The sequence below is a fragment of a genome, unplaced genomic scaffold, assembly GCF_019419815.1.
Source record: "Pyrus x bretschneideri cultivar Hongxiangsu unplaced genomic scaffold, Pyrus_bretschneideri_v1 Contig4, whole genome shotgun sequence".
NCBI classification, from domain to species: Eukaryota; Viridiplantae; Streptophyta; class Magnoliopsida; order Rosales; family Rosaceae; genus Pyrus; species Pyrus x bretschneideri.
The window spans coordinates 11,564,802-11,578,850 of NW_025999723.1; the positions used below are offsets into that span (position 1 = coordinate 11,564,802).

A 14,049-nucleotide genomic window follows, 5' to 3' on the forward strand; every position below is an offset into this window, starting at 1 on the left:
ATGGTGGTGAAGGCGATGACATTAGCAGTGGTGGTGGAGTCGACTTCAATGATGGTGATGGCAACAACAACTGTAAGTTATGGTGGTGGTGCCAATAATGAGGTGTGGTGGTTGGGGTGCAGAGGTTACAATGGTGGTAACGGTTGTGGGGGTTGTGGTGGTAGTGGTGGAGGTGGTGACAATAATGGCGACAGTGACGACAACGGATGGTGGTGCAATTGTAGTGCTAGTGGTGTTGGTTGTTGTGGTGGTGGAGGTGGTGATGAGTATGGTGGCAGTAGTGGTGATGACGATGATGATGACAGTGGTGATGTAATGTTAGTTATTGTAGTGGTAGGTGATGGCAATAACTTTGTTCTCCAAGAGAAAATATATGTAGAAGCATAAGCAATGTCAATTTAAAAATTTAATGAGGGTATTTACAAGAATTAAAAATATCCATTAAAGGCTCAGCTTTGCTTTTAATAAAAGTTGTTTTTAAAAGTACAGTAAGCTACATGCTGCTTTTATAAACTGTTGGAGGCCATTGCTTTAAAAATAAGCAGGTTATTTTATTTTTACTAAACATTTTTTTATTGCTTAATTTTAAAGTGAAGCAGTTTTTAGTAAAAAAGAAACAATACCAAACGGAGTCTAAATTGGATTAGATAACCATAGGAATCAAGGCTTGGTGAAGTATATATAAGGTTTTGATATCATAGCATTTGGTGAAAATTGGGAGGGCTACATTTGCTTCATGAGTAATCCATGTTCTAACTTCAATTTGGATAAAATATCTTCATTTTTTCTTTTAGCATACCTTAAATCTAGTAAGTTATCAAATACAACCCTAAGTACCAATTCTGACATTTGAGTTTTGTTATACTTGAGCTGAACCATGGACATGAGCTACTGCATGTTTCCTCATACATAGACCATCCTTATTGAAAGCCCAAATGTGGCATGAACAGGTCTAATATGACTACTTTCTAGTTTTAATTTTCATTCAGTTTTATTTTTTTCAGAGTCTAACAATAACATGAATGTGTTTCATACAAGAAATTTAAAGGTCAGATTTTGAAGGAGCATACGGAACCTGCCAGTTGTGGTCAGACTAGTCCGACTCTTCGGGCAGAAATACTTTGCTCAGAAACTCCTGAAAGCGAGAAGAGTAGGCTTTGGGGTTCACAGTTTTGATGGACTTTGAGTCGTATTTCATTGCCTTGCAAGCATGCTCAATACGTTTCTTCATGTTGTAATTCTGACAAAAATCTATTATTCCAAAGAATAAAAGAACATTGAAGCATTCTTGTGTTCTGCTGGAGCTATATGATCTACTCTCCATTTCATTCCTGCAGGTTCGGACAGCTCGTGCTGGCAGTCTGTCACCAAATTTCAAATCAGGCCTGCAGCAGAAGAATAATGAGCAAGAGGAAGAAAAGAAAATTAAAGAAGTTACTAGTAAACAGCATATATGATTTGGAAGGAACATATGGTTGGAAGTTTGTCAGGTTTTATTAGTTAAAACTGTTACCTAAATTGTAAAGGCACTTTCATTTACACCCCTACTATAGTCGGGGCTTAAGCCTTGAAAACTTCCTATCAGAGGGGATTGTCCTGAAAGCCAAAGAAAGCAACTGAAAATTACTACAGATTTTCAGGAGTGACAAGAATTGATATGGGAAAAGTCTCGTGTCATCTGCCATTGCTTTCTTCCGCATCCAGGACAAACTGCTCAGATACTAGTTTGTCACAGCTAAACCATCATTAGGAAATTACTGGAATTATCTCCCCAGCAGAGCCTCAATGATGGTATTAATTATTGGATGAGTCAGTTGACACAATAGTTGTGAAAGCGAACTTCCAACTATGTTTACACCCAACAGAACCTAGCACAATTCTATGATAACTGGGACATTTTGATGCCTATATTTAAATCCAAACAGAACCAATCTAAACCGACTTTCATCTTGTTGTCCAGACTTCTATGCAGCAATATGTACAATACAGTACCTGTCAATTAGATCGCATATATCGGCAAGAGTTAACTCTGATGAGGTTTCATCGTCTTCTGAAGTATCATCTATTTGCCTTTTGGCATTAAAACTTCCGGAATTTTTTTCATCAATTGAACCTGCCAAGGGAGAGGTGGATTGTTTATGTTAGAGAAGTAAGACTCTGTACATGTTCAATTCATGAAAAAAATATGCAACCCTAACAAATACCATCGCAGTTTTGGAAATTTTGTACTAGTTTTCTGCAGAAATATTTCTGTCTATGGTTGCTGTATTGTCATATTTTTAGAATTTCTTAGTCTGCATAGATTTGCATGATACAAAACATCCATGGCTGATGAAAAACTTAATTGCACAATAAGCGGTAGAAAACGATTAATGAGAAGAACCACCTTCCAATGAACGTGTAGTATCTAGGTGTATACCAAGCAATAAACTATAATCCATGATGCCCTCGCCTTCCAAAAACTCGCAGTCATACTTGATTTGCCTATAAAAAAATAAGAAGACAAAAGATGTTAATAAGGCAAAACAAGGGATTTATATGTCACGAAGCAAACAGATCCATGCATCCTTGTAATAATTTTTGTCTTCTGAGACTGATGTGCGTAATAGGATAAGCTATACAATCAAATCTGTGTATAACATACCACAGCCAAAATCCAACAAGCGAATAAATGAATAATTAGGAGTTCGTAATTACTAAGAATCAAATTATATATGATGGAATGCATTTCCAAAATATTAGTTTGTGAATGCACTCTCCAAACTAAAGTCATTCTCCCTTTGTCTCCATAGAAATCACCCTGGCAAGAAAAAAAATGTCAGTTTGTAGTTTACCTGCCAAATAACAATGGCAATATTACGGGCTCAAATTTTCTTTTAGAAACGAGATACAAATCAGATACTTTGTAGAGCAGCAGCAGTGCACAATAGAGAAGTAAAGTTTCATGACTCTCAAGATCTCTAGACATCCAATAGGTAAAAGGAGTGAATAACAAAATTTTGTTTATTATAGTACCGATGGCAACATGCCCTCAAATAATTGAACACAACTACAACGGCTCATTCAAAACATCTCCAGACATCCTAGGAGTGCTGTATTATTACAAGAAAATAGGAAACGACATACGAGTTTGAGATCAAAGCTGCTTTTAATTTTAATAATGACTCAATCTTCAAGTAAAATAAAAAATTTCAAAGAGGCACCCGCTATTCACTAACATCCAAAATATTCAAACTGAACTCAAGTTTTTTGCAGAAAAGTTTGCTTATGCGCAGATATGCTGAGAAATGACATTGATAATTAGACAAAGGTACTTACGCTAAGAGCCGATCTCGGACCAATGGGTCAAGGTAAAAGCAAAAGTCAAAATCCAGATCCTTAAGAATGACTGTGTCATGAACTTGTGATTTGTTGCAGGTTCTGCCTACTGAAGACCCTTTGAGATCATAGCACTTATATAAGCATAGTTCTAACGGCATTACAGTTGCCCAAACGGCAAAGTAAACCTGCTCATTTCAAAAAAAAAAAAAAAGGTAACTATTGATTAGAAGGAACTTGAATCAAAACCTAATTAAAGGAAGATTTGGTAGGATAAATGTGTTCATCCAAGCCCTTTGCATATACGAGTGCTATGACACCATCATCCATGACGCTTTTTAAGAGCATCATAGAAGGCGAAAGATGACGCAGTTTGCACATCATCTATGACGCTTATTATGAGCATCATGGAAGGCAAAAGATGATGCAATTTCCGCATCATCTATGTTGATATTTGTAGTCATATGTATATAGCTCTATTTTCATATTTATGATTGGTTGTATATTGTGCGCTATTTCTATCCAATCATATTGCATTTAATTTAAATAAGTAAACTTCAATTCTCGTAACTGAGAAGATCGTACCTTGATACCTCCTGGTGGCCTGATAACATGAAGTCCATACAGTCTGTTCAAAAGTGAGGCGCCATACTTCTTAACATGGCGGTAATAATTTGGAAGCATTTCTAGGTACACCTATGAGAAAAGGTAAACATAGTAATATGCTTAGACTGCTGATAAAGAGATATAAAAGCAAAGCAAATTTCTTTGTTGATTAACTGCATCAAAACTTCGAATTAATTCATAAATAAATCTTTAGAAACATAAAATCCTTCAAAGAATATAAAAATAAGAAGAATTGTTTCAGAGTTTTTTGTTTCCTTTCATCCATTAATGGTAAGATGACACTAGAGAATTTTTTTTACCTTCTTTTCTGATTTCCGCAGGGTTTTAATCACGAATCGTTTGTCACCAGGCAATATATACACCCTACCATGTCTTCCTGGTAAAGAAACCTCCCTTAGAGTGTCATCTCCACATATTGTAAGCAGGTAGTCGTCATAACTAATACTGTCAAGCTCCAGCAGACGTCTGCAAACAATCTATTCGATTATAGCTTTCTCAAAATCGAAAAAGATAGCAACGAACACAGGCATATGTATATATACTATAGACATTTATGTGGAGACATGCTAATCACTTCTAATTATACGAACAAAGAAATCTGGCACGAAAATAATTTGACATGTAACACATCTGAGAGGACACTGAAAATAAACCTGAAAACTGCAGGACTGTAATGTTTCCATTCAAAGTCATTCATGATGTAAGCTCCATGCATCGAGTCCTGCCTGGTATATTTTATACAGTTTGTTTTAGCAGCTTTGAAGTCATCTGGTGAAAGTTCCTCTTGCAGAAGCTCCATGTATCGCCCTGAGGCATAGTTCTTATTGGATCAGCATTTCAAAGTAGACGATGTTACACATTTGAGTTCGTTAGCACATCTATTAGCATCACGCATTGCAACAAAGAAATGTAACAGTAATGTGGTCCTGAAGCTACTGAGTTAAAAATCATTATCACAACCCACAAATACAATGATGCGTAAAATTCTCTTGCTACACTGACGATCTGGTCATATAATCAATAGTTCATATTCACGATTAAACAGGTTATTTACAACATAAAGGATGCACGTAATATTTATAATACAACGGATTCTCTAACATGTTATCATCGCCTAAAAAGTAATGCAAGACTTAATACATATACATATCTGCACTCAAAAAATAATTTGAAACTGCGGATTAAACATAACCAAGAAAAATTGACATAAGAAGTTATAATCTCTTTTTCTGAATTGGTTTTTATCGACTTCTAAAACATTAATAAAGTTCCTCTTGTTCCTTTTATCAAAAAAAAAAAAAAAAAAAAGTTCCTCTTGTGCAGGTAATTGAAACCAAAAGAACGCTTCTGTATTCTAATTATCAGATATCACATGATCACATAAATAATCAAAACTCGTTCAAAGAACAAAAACAAAATACAAAAAATGATTCATAATTGCAAATGGGGTCTTCCGGTATCTGACATTTATCTAACCAAGAGCCAAAATCTACATGAGCTCCAAACCAACCCAGCAGTTATTAACCAAACATTAAACCCCAAAAGCAACCTATGCATTGGCTTCAATATCTCTGACAAGACCAAACAAAACCAAACCCACCAAAAAGAACATTGTTTGCGCAAAGATTTACCTTTGTCAGAAACCCTGTTTCGAATCCCAAGAATTTCCAGAGGAAAAGGTTCTCCTTTTTTTTGTTCTTTTTTTTTTTCAGGTACAACTTATTGGCTTCTGCTGCATCATCGTCGTCTTCATCATCAGTTTCAAAAATTGAGCTTTAGTTGTTGGCATGGTTACGACAGAGAGGCGAGGAGGATTGTCCATCGGACTCATTGATTTACTGCACTTTTACGAGCGCAAAGAAAGATCCTCAACAACCGATATTGCCGTTTTTGGAATGCCAACGCTAACAAAGTTTCGCGTCTGGCACAAGACGTAAAACACCAACCCCAACCCCCAACAGTCCAGTTTTATTAGACCATTTTGCCCTCGATTTTGGTATGTTTAATTTTCCATTGCATGTCCATTATGGTCAAGTTCACAACTCAAATGTAATTTGAACTTTCTTGTTACAAATGATACTAATATTTCAAACTATGCTAAGAAGAGGGGAGGGACGGTTTGAACTCAAAACGCAACGGGTTAATGAAAAAGTCTCTATCCACTAAACCAATTCACGATAGTGTACATTCTTTGGGAGGATTGATGGATACATTAATCCAATTTGTCAGTTCCTTTGCTAAAAGGAGGATTTCTAGGTTCACTAATAAAAGACTTATCCACCTACAATCACGGTTCAATTCTTGTTTTCCTTATTTTACTGGAGCACAGATTTAAAAAATTAAAAAAAAAAATGATAGCTACCTTTCCCACCTGTTTTTCTAATTTACCTTTCTTATTTATTAAGTGTCGTATGGACTCCAGTGGTAAAGGCATGAACTGCGAATCCCCAATAAACAAAAAATTGCTAAAGGTTTCAAGTTTGATGCTCCAAGCTAGTAAGTTTGCTTAACTGTGGCCATGGGCAGGGTGAAATTCCCGATAGCCTCTCCGGTAACCGAAAGGGGTGGATAATCGTGGCTTGTCACCAGTTGTTCCTATTTTCTTTTTTTAAAGGAATAAACTCATTACTATTTTTTCATATTTAACCTTGGGGTAATGATAGGGAGATTAAATAGACAAAATTTGAAAACTAAATAATTTTCACCAATAAGAATGAGAACGTTTATCAATGTTTGTCATCATTGTGGCTCTCTACCACATTTGTGAAGATGATTGTTGTCCTTACACCATGGCGTCGGTTCGAACCCGTCGACTCTCTAATCTAACATCTAATTTAATAAATCTATTGTTTGACAAATAAATAAACAATAAACTCTCATATCATTTAATTACAAAATTTTATCTACAAATTTAGTCTTCAACATTATTCTTACCCCTTACCCTTGTTTTCAAGAGCTAACTTCTCTCACCTACCACCCCGTGTTCTATAATCTAACCAATTTTTTTTTTCTTTTCTTTACCAAAAATAAAAACCCACCTAGAGAAAAACCCTTGGCCGCACCCTATTCCCTAAATCCGATTGGTCACGATTTGTCCGATGATCTTTCTTTCTATCATGATTTGATTTTTGTGATGTAGGTTTGGAGGATTAATATGGTGGGGTGAATGCTTTCTGCAATTTTTTGCAATTTGGTATTAAAAACCATAAACATGAAAAGAACAAGAAAGGATGGGGAAAATGGACGACCAGGCTTCTAGAGCTAAGTTGGATATTTTTTATTTATTTTTAATTTGGGTGGGTTAAGGGCTGGTTTGGTATTGCTGTGCTTTGAAAAAAAGCTGCTTCTGCTGTGCTGTGAGAATAAGCAGCTGTGAAATAAAGCAGCAGAGTGTTTGGTAAACTTTTTTGTAAAAGTGCTTTTGAAAAAAAAAAAAAAAGCAATATTAGAGTGTTTGGTAAACTTTTATGTAAAACAGATGTGAAAAAAAGCCAGTTTTTCAAAGCTGAGTTTTGCAGCTTCTTGTTTTTGGCTTTTTTTTTCACCCAAAACTGTGAAAAAAAACTGAAGCTGAGTGTTTACCAAACACAAAAACAGCTCCCAACTTTTTTTGATAGCAGCTTTTTTCAGAATCACCTCAGTACCAAACCAGGTCTAAGGCTGGTAGATTGTCATTAGTTAGGGACATATGTGGAAATAAAATAATATATTCTTTTAAGTTTCAACACATTAAATACTTATGTTTTAAGTGATAGTGAAATTCACGTGACAATTGATAAGTGAGAAAGACAAATAAATAAGGATAAATTACATTTTACCCCTCAGGTTTGAGGACGATTTCAATTCCTTACAACATCTTTAAAACAATTCAATTTCATACATTTACTTATCATTTTATTTCAATTTCAGAAAATCTGTTAAGTAAACTGTTAAGTGATGACATCGCAAATATGGAATCCACATTTGTGCTGACGTGGCAGCCACATTTGTACCACGTGACAAAAAAAATAATTTTTTATACATTTAAAATATAATAATATTTACCCTATTAAAAAAAAAAAAAAACCAAACAAACCCAAAAACCCCCCGACCCACTTCTCCATCTCCTCCCTCTTCACCTCCCATCCCTTACAAATCATCACCCTCACCCTTCTTCTCCAGTTCACCCGCGTCCCGCCGCCGCCGTCTTCCTCCTCAAACTCCCATCAGCAACCACCACCATTACTACCCAATGACGTCGTCATACTCCTCTTCCTCCTCAGCTCAAACATAATGAAGCAACAAAAACAAAAATCCCAAATGAAGCAATTTATCAAAATATGAAGGCAATTTGCTTTGTTTATCCAAGTCCATCAAACAAAGCACAAGCAACACCAATTTCACATCTTTACAAAAAATTCAGAAACCCCAATTAAACCCAACCCAGAATCTCTAAATCTTATCGATCTCAACGGAAAATAGTGAGATAGTGCTTCAAGCACGATTGAGGGAGGCGAAGTAATCAAGGAAGACGACACCTCGGAACGACGTTGTTGCGATATGTAATTGACGCTACTGGCTTGTTGGAGGCGGTGACCGGATCGGGAACGCAGTTGATTCGGAGCGGGGCCTACGAGCTCCAGTCAATTAAGAGCAGTGGGTCGAAGGCCGTGATCGGATAGAGAGGAAGGGGGTTCAAAAGATGCAACCTTAGGTTCGTCGGTTCAGAGTTTTCAAACGGCGACAACAATGGTAGCCATTTGCATGGGCAAGCTTCCAGTGCATGAGGTTGAAGAGCTTGGCTTAAGTTCATGGTGGTGGATTTAGGGTGGGAAGAAGAAAGTGAATTTTTTTTCCGGTTGGTCTAGGGTGGTGGTGGGTCGAGTTCGTTGGGGTCAGGAGGTGAAGAGGGAGGAGTGGGTCTGGGGAGAGACAAGGGATTGGAGGTGAATGGGGAGGAGATGAGAAGTGGGTCAGGCGGTTTCTGGGTTTGTTTAGTTTTTTTTTTTTTTTTTTTTTGAGAAAATTCAGGTTTTAAAAAAAAATTTAAAAATTATTTTTTTTTGCCACGTGGCATATATGTGGCAGCCACGTTAGCACTTAACGGATCCATGGATGGAAAATGTAACGGATGTATTATTTTGAAATAAAATAGTACTTAACGTATGAAAGTGAAATGTTTTGAAGATATTGTAAGGAATTAAAATAGGCTCCAAACATAAGATATGAAAATGTAATTTACCCAATAAATAAAGATAAGAGTGAAAGGTAGCTCACATTCGCATGAAAAGATTTGTTACAAAAGTAGCACTTCATCTAAATGACTATGTGTTTTGATTCTTCTCTTACACTAGCCACCCACTAAGCAAAGACATTGCCAACCTTTTTAGATAGACTATTAAGGGAAACAAATTTCAATTATAAACTGTATATGCATGTTCTCGTAATAGCCCCTATAACTGCAAAGTGCTTGCAAGTCAAGTAATTAAGAGTATATATTAGAATTCGAAATTCTATATTTGGCCTTTTCATCTCTCTATATTGTTCGTATCGTAAAACTCGAAGAAATAGTTTCGTTTTATCATAAAAGAAAAATGACAAAGATTTTTGTCATCCCCTGAATGGAGGATTGTACATATTTTAACAAAATTTAGATAAGAAAATTAGTAGATTACTAGATTGCCTAATTGGTGCCACCCAAGCCAAGCGTATTGGCTTATTGATTCTAGTGATCATATTTGGTGTTTTTAATTCTAATGTTGTCAACTTGCCCTCACTTCTATTTGAACAAATCAATACCATTAGAATAATTTGAATAATTTTAAACATTTAAATCGTAAAATTCAAAACTTTTTTGAATTGGAGTGATGACGATTCCAGAAGCATACAAAACACAAACAGCTACAGAGATGTTGATGAGTTTACAAGAAATTTTTTAATAAGAATATTTCGCTAAACTACAAAGAAAAAAAATTCAAATTTAAGTGCTTAAGAGGAAACCACACCATTTTAATCAATTTAGCCAAATACTTACGTAAAATTCCAAACTTAAATTAAGATTCATTGAAAAGCCAAGGCATTTCAATAAAATAAAATCCTTTTTCTTTAAAATATTTGTTAGTGGGCACAAGTCTTTGGACCACAAGAAAAAAAAAAAAAAAAAAAAAAAGGCAGCATAAATTCATAAATCACAATCTTCCGTCGTCACATGTCCACCAAGCAAAATCTACCTCCATTAAATATAGAATTTTAAGATCAAAGTGTTGATCTTCGTCACTTCTCAACCAACCCACACAAGGCAAACCCAAGCTTACCTCTTAATCTCCACTTTTTTAAGTGCCTAATCAGTTTGTTAATTATTTTTACGTTGAATACAAGTGAATTCGCTAAAAGATAACACACGAAGTTTCTGTCATTGGCTCATTGCCAGAAATTGATCATTTCCCTTGGACTAGGAAAACACCTTCCTATCAATGGAACTTGAAAAGGGACAGTACCAATCAATGGAAGTTTCGTCGTACGAACGCTTATGACATGTAAACAGAGTATGATCCATCTAATGAACAAAACTTCGCTAATCTAACGGTCTAGACAATGTATGTCATTGGAACAGATTGCCACTCCCACATAGATAATGAGGCATAAAAGGGAAATTTTTTAGGCATCCCGGGCTATACGTGAGGGATAAAGAAAATAAACATATCATATATCCCCGATTGTATGACAGAATCCCTATGCAAAAGAGTTAAATGTTTATAAGTTACATGTCAGGAACTCATAAGATTGTATTACCAGCGGTAATTCCAATTGAAAGAATAATATAGCCATGACCATTAATAAGCAGCTTTTTATCTGCAGGTAAATTATATGTGTACAAATTTTTGGACACAAATGTTGTAACTGAAAACTAAAGGGAAAAGAAAAGAAAACAAGGTGGAACACAGGAATTTCGGACAAATTGGTATCATACCACCACAACATCCTATCAATCCACACAATCAAGGAGAAATTTCGAGCCTCGGTTCGAAACAAAAACCAGTAAAGAGCTGAAGTGGGAACCTCTTTGTTACAGGGCACTTCTGTGACCATCTCCAATGCCTCAGGTTCATGTCAAATACAAGAAGAGTTGGAGCTCCGTAGCTCTGTATGTATATGAGATCATCTGTGCCGCTGCTGGCAAAAACATCATCAAACTCCCCAAACCCTTGGAAGAACTTGTGAGGCATTCGCGCAATCTCTTGCCAGTCCTTCCCCTTTAGAAGCCAGATACCAATCCCCTTAATTATGTCAGGCCGATCTTGTTTACCAATCCCTCCCACCATAACCAACCTCTCCTTCAAGTTCATCAGACGGCCACATGTAAGAGGGGAAGGTACAGGAATAAAACTGCGTATCAATAACCCATGAGGAGAACGTGCTGAGAGATTATATGTGATTAGGCCATGACGATTGTCTGGTAACCCGCCCCCAGTTGAATAAATCAAGAAGTACAAAACCCCGTCACAGATAACACTCTCATCCCCACCTCTCCATCCTGTCAGAACCTCTGTCAAAGAGGTCACCCACATCATTGTTTCGGAATCATAAATATGAACGGAGACATCCCATTCGAAAAAATTTCCAGCAACTTGCTTAGATTTCACAATTGAGATTGTATAACCATGTGACTTCCTGTTAACGGAAACTGCAAGTGCGCTGTAATCAGAAAATTTCAAGCCAGGGGGCTCCTGAAGCTTCCTACATGTTTTGGTAATAGGGTTGCAGACATATAATTCTGTTCTACTGTCGTTGTCCATAAAGCATACCAAACCGCATGATGAAGCAATAAACCAATTGGATGTCTCAATGCGGGGGAGCTCAATGCCATACCACTTCCTGAGGATAGGATCATATGCATAACCAGTTGGATCATTAGAGCTGGTAAACATAAAATACCAAGGCTTTTGTGATAGGACGTGCGAAAAGTTCCACATAAACCTTCTTGAATTAAGAATCTCATACCACCTTTTGCACACACTACGTGCTCTGAAAATGCTTGCAACTGGTAGATATGCTAATATCCGTTCCAACAGGTCATCAGGAAGTATCAAATCCACTGAAACTGCATTAGCTTCTCTATTTCCTTCATCACTGAGCTCTGAGAATGAATCATACTCTGTAGTCCGCCTTGCCATGTTATCAAAGGAATGGCTAAACCACGATGTTTCTCCCTCCATTATCAAGAGAAGTAAAGTGAAAAGAACCTGAACACAAATATAATACAAAAAGATTCTTATCTAGAAAATACAATACACAAATACAAAAAGATTCTTATCTAGAAAATACAATACACAAAATTATGTTAATGAGATTCTCTTGCCATTACACAAGTTAGCGACCGCGAGATTGGCATCACTAACAATATATTAGTTACAAAACCAGTTGTCCAAACCAATACAAGTCGGAGGCAGACAAACTCAAAATTGACGAATCAAAGATGGCATTTCACTTCCAGATGTCAGCTAAGTTAACTCTCTTATCTGATATGATTGACTGATTCATGACACTATAATCAGCAGATAATACTGCTCCCTTCTACCTTTAATAATTACATAAAAGGAATGAAACATGATTCCGACTAATCAAAAGACTACACATAAGCAGAAATCAATCCACCTTCGGAGATATTTATTCGTTATTCCCACAGAAAAGATTCATTATCCAGAATCCAAATCAATATTCATTCTATAAGAAGCGACTTGGTAACTTTCAAACACTCCATTTGAAAGGCAAAACAAAAGAAAGGACGGTAGGTGCAGCAAGAAAGTACAGACAGTCGGTAATTCAATACCGGAAATTCGATACAGAAAAATCCTATATCCTCAAAATTACATATGCGACAGAGAATGCAGCATAACCAAATTATATCTTGTAGTTGATAGAAATTCTATCTGATACCAAAACAGAAAAATCAAATACACAACTAATAAGCCACACATGAGATTGCATGCAGTGATGCAAAACCAGTAGAGAAATGATATCTAACTAAAATGCATACGAGGTGAAGGTATCAGAAAAATATCACTTCTCAGCAGCGTATGGCCAATATTAATTGCAGAAGTTTACAACCCACATCCAAAGCAAGAGCAACAAAACAAAGGGGGGCCCTTTAAAATTAGATTGAAAGCAAAAACGTGTGCTTTTTTCAAAGAAATCAAACCCTAAGAGAGATTTTAATTTAGTTAGATGAAGAGCTATTAGTCCATGGATAACAATCAATCAATCAAAACACCAAAACCAGAAAGCAATACATCAACAAACAATATTTCCACATAACATTGATGGCACAAAGAGATAAAAAAAACCACAGAAATATAAAAATTTCACACAAGCAAAAGCAGAGAGAAAGTGTTTTCCTGCAACGAAATCCACATAAGCACGTACCTTTTATTCGAATCCTGCCTTCTCCACGGCCACTGGCCAAATGGGTTCCCTTAGATTTGTGCAGAGATTCAATATAGCGGTGAAAAACAAACGAACCGAAAGGAAATTTAACCTTTCACCGCCCAGACCTCCTTAAACGAACAAAAGGTAAAAAAGCACAAGTTTTCCTTCAAATGGTAGAAAACCATGAAATGGGTAGCTCTAGATTTGACTGGTGAAACATGTTTGCTCATCAGCTGGTGAACAAAACCCAATTGCAAAAGGAGATATTAAAGGCAGAGGAAGAGAAGAGAAAACAGCCAGATAGTGAAGTAAGAAAGAAAGCGTTTTATTTCTTCCTACAGCCTCTCTCCTCCTCTGTTTATGCGTGAGAGAGTGGGGAAGAGAGAGAGAGAGAGGCGCGTGAGAGAGCGTGGAAGTTGAGCCATGTTTTTGTCCATATACCATAGGGTGAGCCTGAGATTTATGGTGGTTTATGGCTTTTATTCAATCATTTGATGAATTTTAATGAGAAGAAGAAGAGGACTTTTGGCCACAGCACATCCAAAAAGGAAAATTATATGGTGAGCATCACACAGTTATTTTGACATTTCATACATTCTTATTAATTTGTATTCATTGATTTTCTTTAATTAATTAGATTCGACGGTTAGAAATTAAAAGGAGTATATGAAAAGTAAAATAAGTGTGAAACCTTGTAGA

General features: G+C 36.3%; 3 protein-coding genes across 3 annotated transcripts; 1 reads left to right on the forward strand and 2 right to left on the reverse strand.

Annotated features, from left to right (window-relative positions):
• On the forward strand, nt 1-387 carry LOC125468817 (glycine-rich cell wall structural protein 2-like). Its single transcript, XM_048565273.1, has one exon. The coding sequence runs from the start codon at nt 1-3 to the stop codon at nt 385-387; it is 387 nt and encodes a 128-aa protein (XP_048421230.1).
• A 591-nt stretch (nt 388-978) lies between these two features.
• LOC103965909 (putative phosphatidylinositol 4-phosphate 5-kinase 11) lies at nt 979-6,306 on the reverse strand. Its single transcript, XM_048565868.1, has 8 exons — nt 5,577-6,306; nt 4,599-4,752; nt 4,245-4,410; nt 3,904-4,014; nt 3,319-3,506; nt 2,387-2,484; nt 1,993-2,113; nt 979-1,385 (listed from the first exon to the last, which is right to left on the reverse strand). The coding sequence occupies exons 2-8, from the start codon at nt 4,742-4,744 to the stop codon at nt 1,094-1,096; spliced, it is 1,122 nt and encodes a 373-aa protein (XP_048421825.1). The 5' UTR covers nt 4,745-4,752; nt 5,577-6,306; the 3' UTR covers nt 979-1,093.
• A 4,425-nt stretch (nt 6,307-10,731) lies between these two features.
• LOC103965871 (F-box/kelch-repeat protein At3g61590) lies at nt 10,732-13,829 on the reverse strand. The gene is made up of 2 exons (XM_009378963.3): nt 13,348-13,829; nt 10,732-12,167 (listed from the first exon to the last, which is right to left on the reverse strand). Exon 2 carries the CDS (start codon nt 12,138-12,140, stop codon nt 10,923-10,925), a length of 1,218 nt encoding a protein of 405 aa, XP_009377238.2. The 5' UTR covers nt 12,141-12,167; nt 13,348-13,829; the 3' UTR covers nt 10,732-10,922.
• Nucleotides 13,830-14,049: the final 220 nt, after the last annotated feature.